The following is a 22,973-nucleotide window of genomic DNA, read 5'->3' on the forward strand; positions in this document are numbered from 1 at the left end:
TAGGCATCATCAGCCTTCGGCCTGCAGGTTTGCCTTGAGAAAACAGGCCAGCTTTGGCAGTACATTTCAAGACCGTGAAACAAGATAACTGTGTATCAGCACTTTCCACACAATGGCCTTTCTACTTATGAGAGTCCTCTGCATTGTCAGTGGCCTTTCATAATTTTAATTCTATCCTCTTGTTAAAATCAGGACAAGCCATGGGCCGCCTGACTGGCTCAGTCAGAAGAAAATGCCACTCTTGATCTTGGAGCCTTGGGTGCGAGCCCCACATTGAGCGTAGAGATTACTTTTTTAAAAATTGGGACAAGCCAGATTTTGCTGACAAAGATCTAATCCAGCAATTTTTTAGCATGGCAAGATTTATGATTCTATAATTAGCATGAACTGTCTTCTTTCTGATTCTCCTTTTAGACTCAGTCCCTCATCCTTCCCTAATTCTACGTCCATTATCTTCTATTTTTGTGCAAGTGGGAGCAGAAAGAGTAAAGGGCTAAAGCCTGGTTTTCCCTGTGGAATAAAGTAGTGAGAAAGTGCTGCCTGGTTTGGTTATTCTTTCCCTCGAAAGCAGTGACTTCCCCACTTCCTCGTCCTATCCAAGAGATGTGATACACTCCCCTTGATGACTGGGGCCTCCTATGGCTCTTTGTCTCAAGTAGGGAGCTCTGCAATTACCACCCCTACCCTTCTACAATCAATGCTCTAAATAATGCATATAGTGCTTCTGTAAGGCACTTAAGGTAATACATCACTCCACAATATTCGAGCTGCACAGCGATATTTCTCTTATGATCACTGGTGCATTTAGTGGTGCCTCTTGATAAGCAAAGGAGGAAATGAAAACTGTGAACTTGGAGCAGATGTCTTGGATTTGGGCAGTCATCTTCATGCTGGAATTTAGTATAAATTGCTTTTATTATATTAGTTTCATGACAGTGCTTTTTATGGAAAGTATAATTGCTAGGGCCTCTCACAAGCTATTTCAGAGGCTTATGAGAACTCACCTGGAGTCCAGGGAAGTAACTATTTTGCATTTGAGTAACAGAAGTGGTCTGGTGTGCCATCTATTGGAATACAGGGAAATAATCACTTCGGACCACATTTTCTAGAGACATTGTTTTCCCCTTTGTCCTATGGATTTACCTCACAAACAATGAGAGTGCACTCATGGGCCTAAAGTAACAGTGAATGCTGGCACTGACTGAAAACAGCCCTGACAGGGGTTACTTCAACTCCTTATAAAATCCCAACTTCTAACTTACATTGCACTTAACTGTGTGCCAGGTCCTGTGCCGAATGCCTTAGAGGGTTTATTTCCCTTAATCCTCACAACACTAAATAGATATTATCTCCAATTCATAAATGACCCAGTTGAAGCTTAGCTTGACTAATATACATAAGGTTTCACAACATAAGTTAAAATCCATGCTCAAACTGAAGGCCGTCTGTATCTAAAACCCATACTTAACCACTGTTTGGGTTGGGGTTTTTTTGTTTTTGTTTTTGTTTTTGTTTTGTTTTCATTATTATTATTTTTTAAAGTAAGCTCTATGCCCAGGGATTTGAACTCATGACCCTGAGATCAAGAGTCGCATGCTTGGGGGCACCCGGCTGGCTCCGTCGGAGCAGCGTGCAAGTTTTGATCTCAGGGTCGTGAGTTTGAGCCCCACACTGGGTGTAAAGACTATTTAAATAAATAAAACTTTAAGAAAAAAAGAATCGTATGCTCTGCCAACTAGAGCCAGCTAGGCACCCCTTAACCACTGGGTATAGTTAATGTAATTGAGAACACAAACACAAGATATACCAGAAAAGAAAAAGCATCATGAAAATTAGGCTTTTAAACATTTTTCTGGCTTATAGAATCAGCTTTAAATAATTGCTCAAAACCCACCTTCTCCAAGAAAGGCTCATTGCTCTCTTCTCCCTCTCTGTAACCAATCTTTATGCCACAAGTCACTAGTCTTTGGAATGTTAGAATTGGAAAAGCCTGAGACCAATCCCTTATTGTACAGATGAAGGAATGGAAGACCAGAGATAAGCTTGACTTGCCCAGGACACACAGGGATGGACTAAAACATGGAGTAGAACCAGCATCTTGAGGGAAATCTTCTATTCTGCCACCCCACCCCCCACCCCATCACCCACCCCACTACTAGCCATGACCTGTGCCTACTCTTCCCTTTGTGTCTTTTCCTAGCTATGACCTTGAGGGAGTGACCTATGACTCCCTTCCTTTGAGTCCTTGGCCATTCTTCCCCTCAATTTCTCCTTTTTGTTAAATCCACTAATCCATAACAGTACTTGACTTTCTCTGTGGCAGGGGATCCAATAACTCATTCTAAGAGTACATTGAGGGGTGCCTGGGTGGCTCAGTTGCTTAAGCAACTGACTTCAGCTCAGGTCATGATCTCACGGTTCATGAGTTTGAGCCCCACGTCGGGCTCTGTGCTGACAGCTCGGAGCCTGCTTCACATTCTGTGTCTCCCCCTGTCTCTACACCTCCCCTGCTCGCACTCTGTCTCTGTCTCTCAAAAAATAAATAAATGTTAAAAAAAAATTTTTTTTTTAAGTAAGAGTATGTTGAGGCAGAAGGGTATAGAGACTAAGGGTGGGAAGATAGTCTGGGTTCAAACTGTGACTAGCTATGTAACCTGGGTCAAGTCTCTTTAGCCCCTCCGTGACTTACTTTCCTCATCTGTAAAATGGTAATGGTACCTATTTCAGAGAGTTAGTATAAGGGTTAAATGAGTAAATATTTACAAAGGGCTAATACACAAGCACTACACAAACATTTCTTAAGTAAAACACAAGTAAGTTTGAAGAAATAAATAAGTAAACTGGCTATATGATCTCCATTTAGCAGACAAGGAAACAGAGGCTTATTGAGGGCCCACAACTTCCAAATTCACGTGATTTACCGGAAGCAGAGCCATGGCTTTACTCAGTGCTGTTTCCAGTACAGTTTGCTTCTAACTTATGGTCCTGTTTGTGCTCTCTCGGATCCAGGTTCAGAAGGGTATACTTCAAGGGGGTTTCGACACTGTCAGAAATACTGGTCTCTCATTTTTTTTCCGGCTTATTCTAAAGTAGTTGTGATGTTTGCAATTAAGAGTGAGGACGTCAAATTCAATAAGCAAACTGAGTCCTAAAATGCTGACCAACACTAATGTTCATTTCCCTTTTGACCTCAATTACATGAGGCCGTTAGACCCTTCCACCCCTCCTGCTCCCTTTCACCCTCCCCCCTCCCCAACCATGTTGATTCCATAGTAGAGCTCACAGCTTTGCAAAACAGCATTACTGTGTGTACTAAGCACCCTCTATGCTTTTGGGGTAGGAGAGGATAAGGGCTACCTCCTTTATACATGAAGCAGCTACTACTGCCAATAGTTGCCACCTGCCTTGGGAACAGCTAGAAATTTCCAGAGGTTTGTCACTGGTTGGATTAAAGAGCTCCAGACAGAACCGGCATGGAGGTCTCTGCTGTCAGCAGCCCATCTCAGATGTCCATTGTTCCAGGTTAATGGGATTGACCTGAGGAGCGCCAGCCATGAAGAAGCCATCACAGCCCTGAGGCAGACCCCCCAGAAGGTGCGGCTGGTGGTGTATAGAGATGAGGCACACTACAGGGATGAGGAGAACTTGGAGATTTTCCCAGTGGATCTGCAGAAAAAGGCCGGCCGAGGACTGGGTCTGAGTATTGTTGGGAAACGGTAAGGAAATACTATGCAAGTTAGGACAGATTGGCCTTTTCCTTCAGAGCCCTAGGGAGCCTACAAACACTGAAAGGTAAAGTCTCATGTAAACTAACAGTATGGCTTCTAAATTCAACCTATCTATAAATATTAGAATGACATTGGTAATATCTCTGAGCAAGATCTTACCAAAAAAAAAAAAAAAAAAAATGTGTCATATGAAGATAGAACCTGAAGCCCAGTCAACTGAGACTATATTTGTTCCCATATAGAATAAGAAGAGACTCGGGGCGCCTGGGTGGCTCAGTTGGTTAAGCGGCCGACTTCGGCTCAGGTCATGATCTCGCGGTCCGTGAGTTCGAGCCCCGCGTCAGGCTCTGTGCTGACAGTTCAGAGCCTGGAGCCTGTTTCAGATTCTGTGTCTCCCTCTCTCTGACCCTCCCCTGTTCATGCTCTGTCTCTCCCTGTCTCAAAAATAAATAAAACGTTAAAAAAAATTTTTTTTTAATAAATAAGTAAGTAAGTAAATAAATAAATAAATAAGAGACTCAAAAGGGTTTTTATACCTTGGAGTCACTTAGATCTGAGGCTTTACCCAAGAAATAGCTAATATCAAGAGATAGGTTTATACAGAGTTGGGTTAAGAAAATTCCGGAGTGCCTGGGTGGCTCAGTCGGTTAAGCATCTGCCTTTGGCTCAGGTCGTGATCTCACGGTTCGTGGGTTCAAACCCCACATCGGGCTTTGCACTGACAGTGTAGAGCCTGCTTGGGATTCTCTCTCCCTCCCTCTCTCTGCCTCTCCCCTGCTTGTGCTCTCTCTCAGTGAATAAATAAACTTAAAAAATTTTTAAAAAGAGAAAGAAAATTCCTCTGCCATGAATACCATGTTAATCTTATGCTGTTAACTACATCTAGCTGGTGAGTTTCAAAAACTAGCTGAATAAGTGTAGTTGAGAGACAAATTCTTTATGACAGTAGTTTTCATTAAGAAAGATGTCCCCAAAAGGTAACTTGCACCAAAAATGTAGGTAGATCCTGGTGGCTAGGCTTTTCATTTGAAGTCTGTGTCGCTTACCCATATGATAGGCATTATAGAATAATATCAGTAGATTAGAGAAGTAAGTCATATCTTGCAACTGCAATTCCAGCTTCCATGGTTTACTGGTTTTAGTTATTTGGTGTGTGTTTATTCCAACAGGGCTGCAAGATTGTCAGGTGACGCCCCAATATGGCCTTAAATGGGTATCAACCATCGTCTTAGGGAGCATTGAAATGGTTTTATGTATATTACATCCTGTGCCTTCAAAGACTTCTGACGGCTAGCCCATTGTTTTTTTTCCAGCAGTCCAAGCTGTTATTAAAATAAAATATTAGAGAGTTTTTGAGAGCACTGATTTTGTGCCAGGTACTGTGCTGTCCTGATCTCATTCTTCAGCACTGTTAAATCGTCACTCGGAAAACGCATTACAAATCAAAAAAGTTGAGACTCATATTTCTAAACAAACTCCCTGCATACCTGGTGCAGAGCACCTGACAGAGCCCATGTTGAAGTTTGCTTACCTGTGACACATGCATATGCCTGGCGAGATTCCACAGAGAGTAATGGTTTTTACTTTATTGCCTCATAGTGGATTGATAAAACCATCTTCGTACAATACTACTATTTCAGATTGGGTTTGTAAGGAACATTCACGTTCCTTAGCCCAAAATGTTCCATTGTAAAGGATCAGGTGTATATGCTTTCACAATGCACAATTCTTTGACTTAGCAATTCCACAACTAGAAATGTATCCTAACAGTATTCTTGTAGATATGTTCTCCATTGCACATTGTTTGCAACAGCTAGTGACTGACAATAACCTCTATATTTTATCTATATATTTTACTCATCATGAAAGTAAAGAACCTCTGTAGAATCGAATACAGCCTTAAAAAACAATGAGGAAGCCCCAGGTGCTTTCTCCACTTTTTAACCTCTTGAATTTGAGACATACAAATTTATTTACTCCTCAAATAAATAATTATAATTAAAACCTTAGTAACAACAGGAAAAGGAAGAGTGATAAAACTAGAAATTGATCAGGTACTAGTAAGTGAGCTAATCTATAAGGAAATAACTTGTACATTTTAAGGGGCGCCTGGGTGACTCAGTCAGTTAAACGTCCAACTTCGGCTAAGGTCACGACCTCGTTGTCCGTGAGTTCATGCCCCACGTTGGGCTCTGGGCTGACAGTGTGGAGCCTGGAGCCTGCAGCCTGCTTCATATTCTATGTCTCCCCCTCTCTCTGCCCCTCCCCTTCTTGCTCTCTCTCTCTAAGAAGTAAACATTAAAAAAAATTTTTTTAAGAGTACTATGCTTTTTAAAGTGAATTTCCATTTCATTTCACTAAGATTATCCTCTTGCAGAAATAATGCCCTTGGGCCAATAAAAATGAATTTTACAGTAGGCAGCACAAATAGGTATAAACTATTTAAAAGGCAAGCACTCTGAGGTTTATCATTTGGGAAGTTAGTGGATATAATTGGATGAGATGGCTTTGTAGGACCATTCTTCCAAGCGTTAGGATTTAGTGAAACTGTGTAGAATGTCAGTAATCTCAGATTTACTGAAGAAATACTAAATTGTGCCATTACCCACTGCTCTATGGTATTCACAGAAATGGAAGTGGAGTGTTTATTTCTGACATCGTGAAAGGTGGAGCTGCAGACCTTGATAGGAGATTGATTCAGGGAGATCAGATCTTATCTGTGAATGGGGAGGACATGAGAAATGCCTCACAGGAGACGGTGGCCACTGTCCTCAAGGTGAGTCCCCAGGCTGCTTTTTGCCTGGCTGGTGTAACTAAAGTCTGGGGACCGGGGCGGGGGACAGTTCTAAACTGGCTTGGTTATAAAATGGGTTAGACTTTCTGCTAATTCGAGTTTTAACTAGAGATCTAAACTCTGATTACTTTAACCCATCATAAACAGCTTTACAAGAAAGCTGCTATAATGACTAACAGGATTGAGGAGTAACCTCTTTGGGGATTTCTAAGCTAGTTTTTATACCTGTGAGAATCCAAGTATCCACAATTATCCTCAAGTGCATTAGATGGTATAAGTTCTCCTGGAATCACAAAATTCCTCCTTCTCTCTCTAACACTGTATTGTCGTGAATTTACCCAATCTAGCTTTTACTGCTTGAGGGACCACTAAAGATTATCTAGACCAAGTCCTCTGATTCACAAATGAAGTTTGAAAAAGTAGAGCAGCACGCCCAAGATGACAAGGGTCTGCTTGAGTGGTTTTCTCACCACGCGAGCTATTCCTCACTGAAGTCATAGGGAGGCAAAGGTTCAGAATTCCTTCCCTTCCAAGTGTCTCTGCAACATGGACCCTACCTCCTTTGGAGGAAACGGATTAGTAAAAGTTCCTGTAACTTTGCATTCAATTATAACCAGCTGTGTCTTATGCTGTTTCACAAATAGCTGTGGAAGCTTTTGCAAAGACAAAAGAATTTTGTTTATTGCAAGATCCTGATTTTCTAGTGTAGTCAACTCTGGGTTGTGACTTAGGAGAGAAGTTATTTGTAGATTATCTCCATGTCTGATTTCTCGGTCTTCCTTTCACCCACTTTTCCTTAATTATGTCACTGCTCGTGAATACTTTCATCAGAAGGGAAAAGGAAAAGAGGTGAATTGAAATGTAATCCTTTTACCATGTTTTAAAAAGTCATGAAGTCATGACGTGAATACCGCTGAGTTGGTGAATTTCTGTTGTTTTGTGTGATTTTTTGAGGACTGAATTTCCTTTTTGCCTGTTGCTTTTGTCACCCATTTACAATTGTTGGCTGCAGAGATGAGTGGAGGCCCTGCCATGATAATTTTAGAGTATAAATGCTGGTTTTCACCTCTTTTCTTGTCTTTCCAAGTGTGCACAGGGGCTGGTGCAGCTAGAGATTGGAAGACTCCGTGCTGGTTCCTGGACCTCCTCAAGGAAGACGTCACAGAACAGTCAGGTTGTTGATGGCTTCCCATCACACTGACTCACCTGTCCCCACTGAGAGAAAGTCCCCATTTCTTAAGTGGTTGTTTGGAAATAATGTATAATATACAGCATATTCACAATACCAAGTTCAGTGCATTTTAATGTGTTTGAAATAAAAATGAAAGGTGGGATGGAAATTCATTAATCCCTAGATTTTTCTCTCCTTTATTGCCTGCCAGTGTTTTCTTAGAACTACTTTTGTTGTCCACTATTAGTTCTGTATTGCCTATGCATGCATGTACACAGCTGTGTTTATTTAAAAAAAAAAAAGAAAGAAAGAAAGAAAGAAGCAACATCTGGTGGCAATTTGACCCTCATTAGCACAACATTGTTCTATTCGTTCAATTAAATATTGCTATAAAGTTAACTTGTGAATAGCCACTCACACATGCTGAGGGCAATTAATGGTATATTCCTAAGAGAGTGAAGTGTGGGGGGTTATCCTATGAGAGGGAGGCCTTAGTGGGTGACATTTTGTAGGTTAGCAAACATCTTATGTTTATTTGCAAGGCTGATGTAAGTGCCACTTTTTTTTTTTAACAAAGTATATTTCAAAGTTTTGAGGTTTTTTATTTTGTTTTAATTATAATGGCTGAGAAAATCAAGATGGTGGACTATATGTTTAGTCCCATTTGGTACATAATGAAACTGTAGAAACCTGCCTGTGACCTCCGTTCCCCTTTGTGGGTTATAGATGGGCCTTTGTTTTGAGGTTAAAAGCATGAGTTTTGGTCCTCTCCCTGGTTGCCATAGGCTTAAAGCCTCTCCAAGGCCTTTGTTCAGAAGTCGTTCTGAGTTTGTGGTTTGCATACAGGAATGCTTCTGGAATGCTACGAACTGCCTCTTTTGCTTCATTGGTATTAGAAAATAGGTGAAAAAAAATACCATTGTTCAGATAGGATCACAGACTAGGTATCTTGTCTTAGAGAATCTTGAAAGCAGTGAAACCCAATAAACATCATGTTAAGTTTAGAATATTTTATCTCTTTCATTTCTGGTCTACACAATGAGCAGCAAATATCATGTGTACTAAGACACAGCGCTGCCATGGGACTCCAGGAGTAAATGGTTGATAATGATTCTAACCAGACTTGTATCAACAGTGGGAATCTCAGATGCAAAATAGTTGTCTCAGCTTCTTCCTTAGTGGAAGATTCACTTGTTGAGTGATTTCACTAATGGCTAATTTCACTAATCTAACAGGAGGTTAAATTATCCCTGAACAATCCTAGGGATAAAATTTTTCCTCTTTGGAGAATATGGGAAGGTGCCACAAAGGAGGCCCCTTTGGGTCTCACTGCAAAAGGAGTTTGATAGGTTGAAGAGAAGGCATCCCAGACAGATGGACTAGCATATACAAAAGCACAAAGGGATACAAAGGATTCCAGTGTTTTAAGAAAAGTTTGAATTGAAGGACAAGGTAGTAAGTAGAACTAGATTTCTGCCCTTGAGGAACATGTATAATAAGAAATGTCTTGGGTGATTAGTAAAGTTCACACTCAGGTTAAATGCAGAGCTAACAAATTTAGAAGGTCTATTATTAAATGTCAATAAAACCATCATCACCATTTATCTGATATATAAATGTGAGCTGTTCTATTTTGTAAACCTGAGACAAAGTATCAAAGTACCTTACCTTCTTACACAGAATTTTTACTTCAGGGGGTAGAAGTCTAACTCAGAAAACAGTAAATATGTTGTATCCTTACTTTGTCCTTAAAATTTGGCTGAGATTATATGAGAGGCAGCAGTCATATTTGGCTAATTGAAAGAAGGCTAAAGCTGGCTGTGGAAAGGATATGTTCTCCATGATCGTGAATTGAAGACCAGCCCATGACCCAGCTGAAGAAAAAAAAGGACCCTATTCCCAAACCTATTTAAAAGCAGTCAGGACCCCCTAGGGGCACAGATTTCTTTCTGGGCAATTACAAGATGGGGAGATAAATGTCTTCTTTTGAAAGCCAAGGAGAATTATAACTCACTGACTTGGCCTAGAGAAAGTAGGTTCATTAAGAGAGATCTTCTATCTTTGGGGGCTACCAAGCCTCTTTTATTTATTTACTTTCTTTATTTTAAGAATAGTATAGAAATTAGCTGTGAGATAGCTCAGAGGAAATAAGACTTGATTAATAATCCATAATTCATGAGTCATTTTTTTAAATGTTTATTTTTGAGACAGCGTGAATGGGAGAGGGGCAGAGAGAAAGAGAGAGAGAAAGAGAGAGAGAATACCAAGCAGGCTCCATGCCACCAGCACAGAGTCCAACACGGGGCCCATTCTCACAAACTGTGAGATCATGACCTAAGCCAAAATCAAGAGTCAGATGCTCAACGGACTGGGCTACCCAGGCGCCCAAGCTCCTTCTTTTAAAATAATGTCTTTCCCCAGCAACCAGAAGAGAGTATCTTTACTCTGTAGTGCAAACTGTGTAATGGAAAAACACTTGAGAAATCTTTTCCTCAGGTAACTGAGGGAATACTGCCAGGCACAGTTCATATTTATAAAGGCCTTGGCAAACACATTGCTCTAAGATTTTTTAGGCAAAAGTTATAATATTCTGTACTTCCTTAATTCTGAGTATTATAGCACTACTGATTTAAATCCTTTCAGGAAAAATATAAAAACACTCCTTTAAATATACATATCCATTGTGAAGTATATTGATGTCTATAACTTACTTTGAAATGAATTTCTAAAAATTGATGAATAGGGGTGCCTGGGTAGATCAGTTGGTTGAGCATCTGACTTTTGATTTTGGCTTAGGTCGTGATTTCAGGGTGTGAGATCAAGCCCTGCCTTGGGCTCCGTGCTGAGTATGGGGCCTGTTTAAGATTCTCTCTCTCTCTCTCTCTCTCTCTCTCTCTCTCTCTGCCTCTCTCCCCCACTGATACTCTGTCTCTCTAAATAAATAAAAATACACTTTAAAAAATTAAATTGGAGCACGTGGGTAGTTCAGTCAGTTAAGCTACTGCTCAGGTCATGATCTCACGATTAGTGAGTTTGAGCCCCAAATCGGGCCCCATGCTGGCAATGTGAGCCTGCTTTGAAAATAGTTTTCAAAGTTGATGAACAAATAATGGATATGTGATAAAGAAAATACAGCAAAATATTGATTGTGGAATCTAAGTGGCATGCATATGAATGTCTACTGTATAATTCACCTTTTCTGTATTTTTTTAAGTTTATTTTGAGAGAGAACGTGTGCACACGTGCACGCATGAGTGGGGGAGGGGCAGAGAGAGAGAATCCCAAGCAGGCTTCCCCCGACAAGGGGCTCAATCTCACAGTTGTGAGACCATGACCTGAGCTGAAATCCAGAGTAGGACACATAACCAACTGAGCCACCCAGGTGCCCTTGTAAATTTTCATATTTAAAGAATGTTAAAATGTTAAACAACTTGCATGATGGAACTAGGGAAATGAATCAAATTATAATTTATCATAATTTTGAGGCATAACCTTGAAAATTTGGTAGAAAACCTTCTGTACTCTTGGTTGCATTATTTTCTTTTTACTTTTTTCTTTGGTTATATTATTTTCTGCAAGGGTCCTCCACTGTGTACATGACTCTCTTTGAGTAGCCACTAACCATATGTTACAATACATTGTAGACCTCAAATATTTATTTAAATGAATAAAAGGACAGTAATGGAAGTATAACAGATTGGGCTGGATTACTACTGACTCCAGGAAAAATCTTTGAGAAAAAAATTTAACCCATTCATAAAACAACATATCTCCTTGATATTTGCTGCTTTCTCCTTCAACTGAGGAGAAAATGTCTGTTAAGATTTTATTATAGTTGTTTTACATAAACATGTATACATGATTATATGATTATATAGCTAGCATCATATATATATGTTTATATATAATCATATATATATATGTGATGCTATATAATCATATATATAAACACTATGTAACAGCCTAGGAAAATGTTTCTGATTTCATGTGGAGCAAGAAAAGCTTAAATTATCACAAGTTTTCAGGGCAACTGGGTGGCTCATGCTCTCTCTCTCTCTCTCAAAATAAATAAACTTTTAAAAATTATTACACGTTTCCTATCCTGATGATTGAAACCATACGTAAAAGCACAAATGAAAGGGGAACACAATGGAAAAACGTCAGATGAAATTGGGTTGTATGGTAAGAGGATGCGTAGGGCTAACTTCTGTTTTCCCTTTTAGCCTCTCTAGAATTTTCTATGATATGGTTATGGTTACTTCAGTAATTAAAGTACTAAGTCTGAATTTTTAAGAGCAAGCCCGTGTCTCCATGCAGCTGACTGCCGGCTTTTCTTTCCAGGGCAGCCAACACAGTGCACAGAACAGCTTCCACCCCGCCCTCGCTCCTGTCATCGCCAGCCTGCAAAGCCTGGTCGGCACAAAAAGAGCTACAGACCCTTCCCCCAAAAGTTCAGGTATTACTTGGACACACCTCGAGGAAAGACATCCCACTGCCCAACTTTTTTAATATTAATATTTTTTAAAAACAATCTCTTTGGGGCACCCGGGTGGCTTAGTCGGTTGGGCAGCCGACTTCGGCTCAGGTCATGATCTCATGGTTCATGGGTTCGAGCCCCACGTCGGGCTCTGTGCTGACGGCTCGGAGCCTGGAGCCTGCTTCAGAATCTGTGACTTTCCCTCTCTCTCTGTCCCCTTCCCAGCTCATGCTCTGTCTCTCAAAAAATAAATAAACGTTTAAAAAAAAATTTTTTTTGAACAATCTCTTCACCTTCCTTCAGTTAAGATACTAAGTTTAAATCTTTGAACGTGTGCACATAAGCCCCAGCCTTTATGAAAAGCCCATTCTAAAGAAAGTAAACCCATAGAGATTCATTTTGGGAATTTTGCCTTAAATTTTACACATATCACGTGGTAGGAAAGCGGAAATCTAAAGTGCTTCATAAAGTGGGGGGCCTGGCTGGCTCAGTCGGAGGAGCACACGACTCTTGATCTCGGGGTTGTGAGTTCAAATCCCACATCGGGTGTAGGCACTTCATAAAGTAAAACCATTTCCAAAGAGAAAAATTTGAAATTACAGGTCACTTGAGGAAAGTTATACATGCATACACCATTGCAAGTGGAGCAGAGCAGGGTGTCTTTTTAAGTCTTTCCTTGAGTAGAGGGTTATCTTTGATTAAGGCAGAAAAATGTACAGTAAAACACTAATAGCTCACCCCCCTCAAGCCATTTAATCACCATATTCCAGGCAGCTGCTGGTACAGCCCATCAGCTTTTGTCAGACCAAATGATGATGACCACATCCATGTGAAACAGAGGGCTTCTTCAAATTAGCCCCTAAACAATAGTTGCCAGTTTGGATTTGGGGAAAGTATATCATGCCATTAGCTCCAGTATTCTCTCTTGAAAGGCCTAGAAAATGACACCATTTTTATGGGATAATATGAAATACTATGTTGTCTCTTAATTTTAAAAAGTTAATTGTGTTGCTTTTTTATTTATAGGCGCAGATACAGGACCAAGGACCGTTGAAATAATCAGGGTAAGTCAATTTTGCTATTTTTCTGATCTTTGTTGATTTGCATAAAATGTATATTTTCTCCTTATTATATAATTTGTTGGATTGTTAGTGTCCTCTTTTAAGTTTCACTGAAGTAATCAAATGGTCTATCTTTCATAAATAGAAAAATCAGTAAAGCCGCATCATTCACAGACCACTGTGAATCTTTGGGTACATCCCATCCACTATGTTTTGTGCATGTGTTTAAGTTTTACAAAACAACAACAAAATGGTGTCATATGGATATACTCTTGAGGCTTATCTTTTTCACTTTTATATTTTGAGAGAGAGAAAGCCAGCAGGGGAGGGGCAGAGAGAGAATTTTAAGCAGGCTCCACAACCAGCATGGAGCCCAGTGCAGAGCTCAGTCCCACCACTGTGAGACCATGACCTGAGCTGAAATCAAGAGTTGGATGTTCAACCGACTGAGCTACCCAGGCACCCCATTGTCTTTTTCACTTTAAAGCATGAACTTTTAGTCATGCTCGTATTTGTTGACGATTTCTATTGGTTGTATAGTATCCCATCATATCATGTGCTATAATTTTTTTAATCAGCTTCCTCCTACTAAACAATTAGCACATTTCTCAACTTTTGCTCGTTTATAACAACATCTTTGTATTTCTTTTTTGTCCATATTATGAGTGATTTCTTCAGGATTTGTTCCTAAAATGAAATTGGTTTTTGTTTACAAAAAAAAAAAAAAAAAAAAAGTTTTTAATCTTTCAGTAATCTCTAACTCAGTGTGGGCTTTGAACTTACAACCCCAAGATCAAGGGTCACATGCTCTATAGACTGGGCTACCCAGGTACCTCTAGAAATGAAATTGTTGAGTCAAGAGCCACACTTGTTAGTTAAAGGCTTTTATACATGTTACTAAATTCCCTTCCCCAAAAGATTGTGTAATATGTATTTAAGTTCATAAAATTGTCATATCCTGATGTTCAAACTCCTGTGTGACATCCAGAATATTGGAAAGTACTTTCACTTTGGTCACTTTTAAACATTAAATTTGGGGACACCTGAGTGGCTCATTCAGCTCAGTCCAACTCTTGATTTTGGCTCGGGTCATGATCTCATGGTAGTGAGATCAAGCCTCACACTGGGCTCGCACTGGGCATAAGGCTGCATAGGATTCTCCCTCTCTTTCTCTCTCTCTGCCCCTCCCCTGCTCGCATGCACATTCCCTCTATCTCTCTCTCTAAACATTACATTTGGGATTCAAGAAGTATGACCTTGCTATAACCATGGTTCAACTGCAGTGAAGAGATATCCAGCATAGCTTAGCTCTCTGGAGTCAATCATAGCTGTGTTTGAAGGCATTCTACCGTTTATTAGCTCTATAACCTTTGGCAAGTTACTGACTTCAGGTTTTCTTATCTGTAAACTGGGGATGATAACACCTCACAAAGTAAATCTTGTGTGGATTAAATGCGGTCATGCAAATGGTGTGCCTGGCATTGTACCTAGTGCATCATAAATGTCCAGGAAGTGACATCCATTATTAGTGATTACAACTTTAGCTAAATCTGTTTTATTTGTTCCTAGTGTCTTTCCACCAGAGTGGCAACTCTATGTTCCTATGGGACATAGGGACATATGGACATAACTTTCCTATGGGAAAGTTAAATCTACCAACATATACATAATTATGGACAAATTAAGGAAGCATTATGATGGATTCGAACAAAGCCAAGTTATTCCATAAATTTCTCCTCATTCCAAGATTTATAAAATATCATTTTATGCTTCCTTAGTCATTTCAGCCAGTTGTTTTTTTTTTACAGGCTTTTATAAAACGGCCTGCTCCTACCAACTGTATTCTCCCACAAATGGTCCAAGCAGAAAATTTGCGATGAAATGCATCTTGCCATTTTGCATGCAGGGCTTTACTATTGATGCATTCAGGAAATAAAAGCTAGAGGGGCGCCTGGGTGGCTCAGTCGGTTAAGCGGCCGACTTCCGCTCAGGTCATGATCTCGCGGTCCATGAGTTTGAGCCCCACATCGGGCTCTGTGCTGACGGCTCAGAGCCTGGAGCCTGTTTCAGATTCTGTGTCTCCCTCTCTGTCTGCCCCTCCCCCGTTCATGCTCTGTCTCTCTCTGTCTCAAAAATAAATGTACGTTAAAAAAAAAAAAAAAGAAAAAAAATTAAAAAAAAAAAGCTAGACACAAACGTGCTGGAAAACAGGGTATAAATTACCTGTACTAGAGAGGTCAGCATCACCATTCTTCTTTTATAGACATGATGTGGCAGCATTCGTAGTGTTATTAATAATAAAGAATGAGTCCTCACACTTATGTGACATGAGTTTTTTTGTTTTTTGTTTTTTTAAGTTTATTTAGAGAGGGAAAAAGAGAGCACATGCAGGGGAGCGGCAGAGAGAATCCCAAGCAGGGTCTGTGTTGTCAGCACAGAGCCCAACATGGGGCTGGATCTCATGAACCAGACGATCATGACCTGAGCCGAGATCAAGAGTCCGACACTCACAGGACTGAGCCACCCAGGTGCCCCCATGACATGAGTTTTTAAAGTTCTTTCAGGGGCACCTGGGTGGCTTAGTCGGGTAAGCATCGGACTCTTGATCTCGACTCAGGTCATGATCTCAAAGTTCGTGAAAATGAGCCCTACATCAAATCTGGCTTTGCACTGACAGTGTAGAGCTGGCCTGAGATTCTTTCTCTCTCTCTCACTCTCGCTCTCTGCACTTCCCCCACTCGCATGGCTGCTCGTGCATGCACTCTCAAAATTAAAAAAAAAAAAATTTTAAATAAAGTTCTTTCATACATGGTTTTTCTTGTTGTTCTTTTCCCTTTTTCCAACTTTATGAGGTAAAATTGAAGCTCACTAAGTGGTATGTATTTTTAAATGATCAATTAAAACTGTAGAAACCCTGCTACCATATAGGTCCCTTTTCCACAACCATACCACTAACATTTATGCCATAGATGTCATATGTTTACATTTAGATGAATTGAGAACCCCACCAAACAATGTTATAATTTTTACTTTCAACTGTTCTACATATTTTAAAGCCCTTAAAAAAATTGGTCTCATAGAAAATGGTTCTTTGCAGACTGAGTAATTTAGGATTTTACCCTGGATCTCATAAACGTTACGCTGTATAGACTCTGAAGAGTGTTGATATTTATGCTTTAGCAGACGATCAACCCATTCCAGTTCAGAATGTGAGTGATGGTTGACATCCCAGTTCGGTTCCGTGTCGGTCTGTCCTGCACGTGTGAAGCTTAGAATGGAGCCTGAGAAGTCTGTGTGATCCCTCTTATTGGATTAGATCTCTCTCTCAGGCTTTCTCTACTCTAGTTTTCTTCCCTTATTCTCCAGCCACCAGGAGCTCCCTTGCCTGGTTTCTCTGGCTCTGGTGGCCAGAAGAGGTAAAATGGGGCAAGATAGGTGTTAATATCAGAGAGAGTGACTCCACCTTTACAGCCCCTTGACTGGGGCTCGCCCTCAGGACCAAGCTGCCAGGAAAACAGCTGAGAAATCCACCCCTTACGTTTTTTCTCCAAGTTTTGGCCCTCCACCACAATTTGTTTGAGTTTCTTTACTTTTCAGAAACCTCAGGTAGTTGTTTCCGTGTTTGATAGAGTTGTTCACTGTAATGAGTCAGCAGGAGAGGGATGCCACGGACGTGCAACGCGACCAGGCTGAAACTGGAACTCATCATTCATTCTTTGAGTGATTTTTAAAATAGTAACCCTGTGCAGCAAATATGGGGAAGGCCTGGACTGCAGCCAGGATCCCTTCACTGGGGTCCGCATGAACCAGGCTGCCTCACCCAGTGATCCTAGCAAACACTTTTAGTCACATCTTACTTCTCTCTGCAAACTCGGCTGTCCCTGCAGCGGGTGTCCTCTCAGATCCTTTATTGTGATGCAGCCGTGCGGCTCTTTAAGAGCCAAGTGTGTTTGTTCACACCCAGAAGAGCATGATATGTGTGGCAGTTTAATCATAAACACCATATGAGATCATACTTGCCAAGTCTGCATCAAAATTGGCCACTAAACTGAGCAGTAACATAGGGTTGTTTTGTATTTTTTTGTTGTTTGTGCTCCTACCGTTGTCTTTTACTGAGCCTTTTCTGTAGGCCAAGACTGCACTATATCATCTCATTTAATCATCAAACCAACATATAAAGACAGAAGCTCTAAGAGCTTAAGGAACTGCATTGAGATCCCTTCCCCCAAGCTAAGTAAGTGCTAGAACTGAAACAGGTGTTTCGGACTCCAAAGGCACTGCGTTTAACTCCTGTGTTTCCCTGGCCTCCTGCATCATGGACGGATTTTGTGCAACAGCTATCCGGGGGCAACCAGGTTGTGGGGTTTTCTTATCAAATATAGGAACATGGTGTTGTCCTTCTTTTTTAGGAGCTCAGCGATGCCCTTGGAATCAGTATTGCTGGAGGAAAAGGAAGTCCCTTAGGAGATATCCCAATATTTATTGCCATGATTCAGGCCAGTGGTGTGGCTGCACGTACACAGAAGCTTAAGGTAAACAAAAGGGGAATGGTGAAGTGCTAACAGCATGTGGTAGGAGACGAAGGTGCAGCCATGGGCACTTTGTTTAAAGTTGGAATTCCAACAGAGACCCACATGGAGGGCAAAATGCATTGGAGAAAGTTTACACCTAAAATTCATTAAGCCCCTGGGCATATAAAAATATTATTGTTCGTATCAAAGCTTCTTGATAAAAGAAGAAATTGCAGCCCTTTTTCAGAGCCTCCGATACCATTTTTAGCACTCCATTCCACCCAAAATTAATTTTCCCCCGAGAGAGATTTGACCTGAGAATCGTCCTTCAACCAGAATTAATGCTCTTATGTTTCCCCCCCCCCCTTGCCCCTCCATCTTAACTTAGGTAGAAAAATAAAGGAGAAAATATCTGGCCTCCTCATTAGAGCTTTACTGAACAGTTAATTTGTACACCCCACTATTACTGGTGAGTGGACGTATACAACACCACCATTGCCAAAATACAAAAGTGGCCTGCCGTGCCTTCTCAGGATCAAATCTGGCCCCCTTCTTGTTTCTCTGATTGGTCTGTATTTGGGGAAAGCCATAAAAATTCCTCATGTTTCTGGAACATGCATACACAGTAGAAACACGGAACCTTCACAATAGCCACAAATGGGAAATATGACTTACAAAGAATTTTAAGCATTCTTCTCAAATTTAATTTTTCTTAATGATAGTGATTTTCTTCCACTTTTGTACTTCCAGGTTGGAGATCGGATTGTCAGCATTAATGGGCAACCTTTGGATGGGCTGTCTCACGCGGATGTGGTTAATCTGCTGAAGAACGCCTACGGGCGCATTATCCTGCAGGTATTGCGATCAATGGAGCACGCAGCTGCACAAGGCAGATAAGTGGCGTGCAAAAAAAGATTGAGCGTCACTGGCAGTAGGCATCACCGCCCAGCAGGGTGCTTGCTGATGTGAATTATGAAGGTTGAGAGCTAGAAATTATTATTTTTATTCAGAAATTCTTTAATGCCACCCATACAGGCAGTGAGCATGATTATATGAAAGCATAACAAGGGGAGAAAAATTACTCTTTGCTTCACATGATAAATCAACAAGGCTTTTAGCTTCCAGCGTTCTTTTGTAAATCAAAGTTTGTGAGGAATGGGAAATGATTTCTTTTCTTATGCCCAAAAACTGTTACCCAACTGCCCGAGCACTGTTTCTTCCACTCCTTTTTTAAAGGAAAGAAAAAATACAATGCTCTTTTTCCCTTAGCATAAATGATTGCCAACACGGTTAAATTCCCACTGTATGGTTGTCATCAACTAAGGCAGACAATTATTTATCAACTGTGGTCCCCCAGAGTCCCGTCCAGATGCACAAAGAAATATACCAGGAAGTAAGAAAGAGGTATGCTGTTAATTACCTCTCCTATTTCAGCACCTCACATGTCTCTGAGATTGATATGGTGCACTGAGAGGCAGGATACTGCAGTGAGTTTTGCTGATGAGTTTCCCCCAAAACGTATGATTCAAATCACCACACTTCTGCAGGTAGTAGTGAACGGTTTACAGGTAAAAAGAATAAAACCCACCATTTAGCACCTTAGAGAGAGGGCTAGCCAGCCCCTCAGATCATTCTAGCCTTAAAATAATAATTTCAAGGGGTGCCTGGCTGGCTCAGTCGGTTAAGCATCAGACTTCAGCTCAGGTCATGATCTCACAGTTCATGGATTCAAGCCCCGCGTTGGGCTCTGTGCTGACAGCTCAGAGCCTGGAGCCTGCTTTCAATTCTGTGACTTCCTCTCTCTGTGTCCCTCCCCCACTTGCTCTCTCTATCTCTCTCTCTCAAAAATAAACATTAAAAAAAATTTTTTTTTTAATAATTTCAGGGGCTCCTGGCTGGAGTCAGTAGAGCAGGCAACTCTTGATCTCCGGGTTGTAAGTTCAAGCCCCACATTGGGTATAGAGATTACTTAAAAATAAAATCTTTAAAATAATAACAATTATTGTTGTTTCAAACTGGAAAGCCATTATACTGAGGAGAACAAATTTGTGGTGCTTAACTCTCCCATCTCAGCGGTCTAAATCCAAAGAGCCAAAAAAGATGTTACAAAAGTAAATGAGCTGCAGCATGTATGCAGGGGATCATCAAAATACTGTCAGTAGGGGTGCCTGGGTGACTCAATCGGTTAAGCATCCAACTCTTCATATTGGCTCAGATCACGATCTCATGGTTCATGAGTTTGAGCCCCAAGTCGGGCTCTGCACTGACAGCGCAGAACCCACTTGGGATTCTCTCTCTCTGCCTCTACATGCTTGTGTTCTCTCTCTCTCTCTCTCTCTCAAAATATAAACATTTTTTTTTAAATACTGTCAGTAGTTTCAAGGGAGTTTATGTGATAGGCAACATATTACTCAGTGATCTGGGTCCCTGAGTTTCTACTGAACACAAATCAAAACACTATGGGCACTGGCTGTCAAGTGAGCTTGCCCTCTACTCCTTGTCCTCACTTTCAGTGGAAGTTAGGCTGTCGTGTCACATTCCTCCTTCTACCCACCTCAGTCATGGTCAGAGCCTGCAAACTCTTGCTCTTCCCTCGAGTTATGCTGACCCCTAGAGGCCTACAAGTGCAACTCCTCCATCTCAGACTGGGGACCGTTCATCACACAGAATTTTAAAAGGAAGTTATTTCAAATAATAACTACGTCAAGACAAAAAAAAAAAAAAAAAGTCTCCCTTAGCAAAACCTGGTATTATCGATATTTCCATACATTGACATAATTTGTTCAGCTCTACCTTCTTCACAAAGAAATGAGAAGACACGGTGCAAAATTGTAACATTAACTGTAAAAGTAACTTAAATGAAAATGAACTCAAGCTCTCCCATGCAGAATTAACACTTCACTCTGCCAAATTACCCCTATTAACACACCTTTGAGGGAGTTCCTCATTTTTCCTATTTCTGTACTTTAAGAAAATGACATTTGGTTTTAAAATGTTCTCTTGCATTAATCACATTAGTTGGTAGTGTTATTTTCTAACATGTGCTATTAAAAGCTTAATGGAATCCTTTGGGATTTTTACAGTTATAATCTACACAGTTATGGGTATGGAACATATGTGCTGCCAAAGGCATTAGACACAAAATCCAGAAAATTCTTATGTCCTGCATCAAATGCCTTACAGTTACATAGTGTACTTGCCTTAATTAAAACAATGTGCATGTAGTGCCAGCAATATAGTTATTACAGCTGACTTGGCACTAGGTAACTATTTTTATCATCAGGTGAGCCAGCCCATTGGCAGAAGAGTAGGGAAGGTCAGGTAATTGTGTCTGATGATGTGGAAAAGACTTACTGTCGGTGTATCATGCAAAGCAGTCAGCAACTGCTGGTTGCACAGGAAAGATTAAGGTCAGCAGACTGCAGGGTAGAGAAGGGGAAAGAGTGGAAGAGATGACCAACACTTCCAGAAGCTTCTCTCTACAGCATAAATTGCTATCTCTGGGTGTAATAAGGAGGTAGACATTTCTGCCCTTAAAGTCTGATGATTTCTTATTATCAATCATAGATTGGTCAGTGGAGATCAATGTGGCTACGAGGGGTCAATTATATTTGCTTTTGTAGTCTGAGAGCTTGTCTGGTTAAGCTCTTCTGTCTGTAGAATGACCATAAAGCCTTTTTTTGGACAAAATCAGATAACCCAGACTCTCTGCCAGGAAACATATATGTATCTTTCTTTGAGACCACAGAAGATAAAAAGAGCATATCAGGGACTTTTATCACTTAAGGAACTTGTGAGGCTTCTTCTGGGTCCTTTAAGATATTTTACAAATATTTGAGAATGTAGCAGAATGAGTGGATTGAGGTAACACTAACTAAACTAGAGGATGTGGGAGGAGTATGCTGGGAGAGGAGAGAACATTTGTAGTTTGAGACGTCCAAGTGGAGATGGCCAGCAGGCAGAGGAAATACTGGCCAATGTTCAGGGAGACGTCATTGCTGGGAACTGGGTAAATAAAGCCATCTGAGGCTTTTCAGTGCCGCCATCCCCACTGCCTGGTACATTACATACATCATAGATATTGGCTGAATAAGTGAATGAAAACAGTGGTGACAAGACAGGACAAAGGCTTAGAGTCAACGGCAAGTATAGAAGGCAAGAGAAGAGAGTCTGAAATCAGGGAGATTCATTGAGGGTCTGTCTACAAAGTAGTTTGGGAAGTAGTCCTTTGAGGACATTCTCCAGAACACAAGATAATTGCTTAAGAGGACCCAACTGCTGGTTGGGAGAAAGAAAGAGAGAGAGAGAGAGAGAGATGTTATATTTATTAATATAGAGAAAACAGAGGTGCCTGAGTGGCTTAGTGGGTTAAGCATCTGACTCTTGATTTCAGCTCAGGTCATGATCTCATGGTTTGTGAGTTCAAGCCCTGCATCAGGCTCTGTGCTGACAATGCAGAGCCTGCTTGGTATTCTCTGTCTCTCTGTCTCTCTCTCTCTCTTTCTCTTTCCCTCCCTCTGCCCCTACCCCAATCAGGATCGATCTCTCTCTCTCTCTCTCTCTCTCAAAATAAGTAAATAAACTTTTAAAAAAAGTTTTAATTAAAAAAAAATAGAAAACAGTGGCTTCTTTTTGAACTCTCAGTTGAAAATGGAAGAGAAAAAGTAAGACATGGGATTAATTCAGGAGATCTAATATCCAACCAATAGGAGTTGCAAAAAGAAAAACAGAAAAATAAGAAAGAAAGAAATCTTAGCTTAAAGTCCATTAAGTAGTAAGCAGGATAAGTATAGTACCTATATACCTTCTAAAACTTTTTTTTTTAATGTTTATTTGTTTTTGAGACAGAGAGAGAGCACAAGCAGGGGAGGGCCAGGGAAAGAGAGAGACACAGAATCTGAAGCAGGCTCCAGGCTCTGAGCCATCGGCATGGAGCCCAATGCAGGGCTTAAACCCACAAACCATGAGATCATGACCTGAGTTGAAGCTGGACGCTTAACTGACTGAGCCACCCAGGTGCCCCACTTCTAAAACTTGCAAAGAGAAAAGTATAAGCTACTTACAAAAGAACAAGAGATTCAAATAGCACCTCTTTTTCAGCAGTGTGTTTCTGAGAAACTTACTTTAGGATGTACTCCAGCAAAAAAGCAAGTAAGAAAATAAGAAAAGTAAGAAAGAGGGAAGCCCATGGATTCAGTGCTGAAGAACGTGGAAGTCCCAGGACAGCTGTA

At 40.7% G+C, this 22,973-nt stretch overlaps 1 protein-coding gene across 1 annotated transcript in view; it reads left to right on the forward strand.

The window, feature by feature from the left end:
• PATJ (PATJ crumbs cell polarity complex component) overlaps positions 1-22,973 on the forward strand; it is a 362,131-nt gene that overhangs the window by 317,717 nt on the left and 21,441 nt on the right. The window contains exons 37-43 of the mRNA XM_042997423.1: positions 3,523-3,716; positions 6,357-6,504; positions 7,610-7,696; positions 12,035-12,149; positions 13,197-13,234; positions 17,641-17,763; positions 18,493-18,597. Of these exons, the coding sequence (XP_042853357.1) occupies positions 3,523-3,716; positions 6,357-6,504; positions 7,610-7,696; positions 12,035-12,149; positions 13,197-13,234; positions 17,641-17,763; positions 18,493-18,597 (810 nt within the window). The remainder of the gene's footprint in view (positions 1-3,522; positions 3,717-6,356; positions 6,505-7,609; positions 7,697-12,034; positions 12,150-13,196; positions 13,235-17,640; positions 17,764-18,492; positions 18,598-22,973) is intronic.

This window comes from Panthera tigris, chromosome C1 (assembly GCF_018350195.1).
Source record: "Panthera tigris isolate Pti1 chromosome C1, P.tigris_Pti1_mat1.1, whole genome shotgun sequence".
NCBI lineage: Eukaryota > Metazoa > Chordata > Mammalia > Carnivora > Felidae > Panthera > Panthera tigris.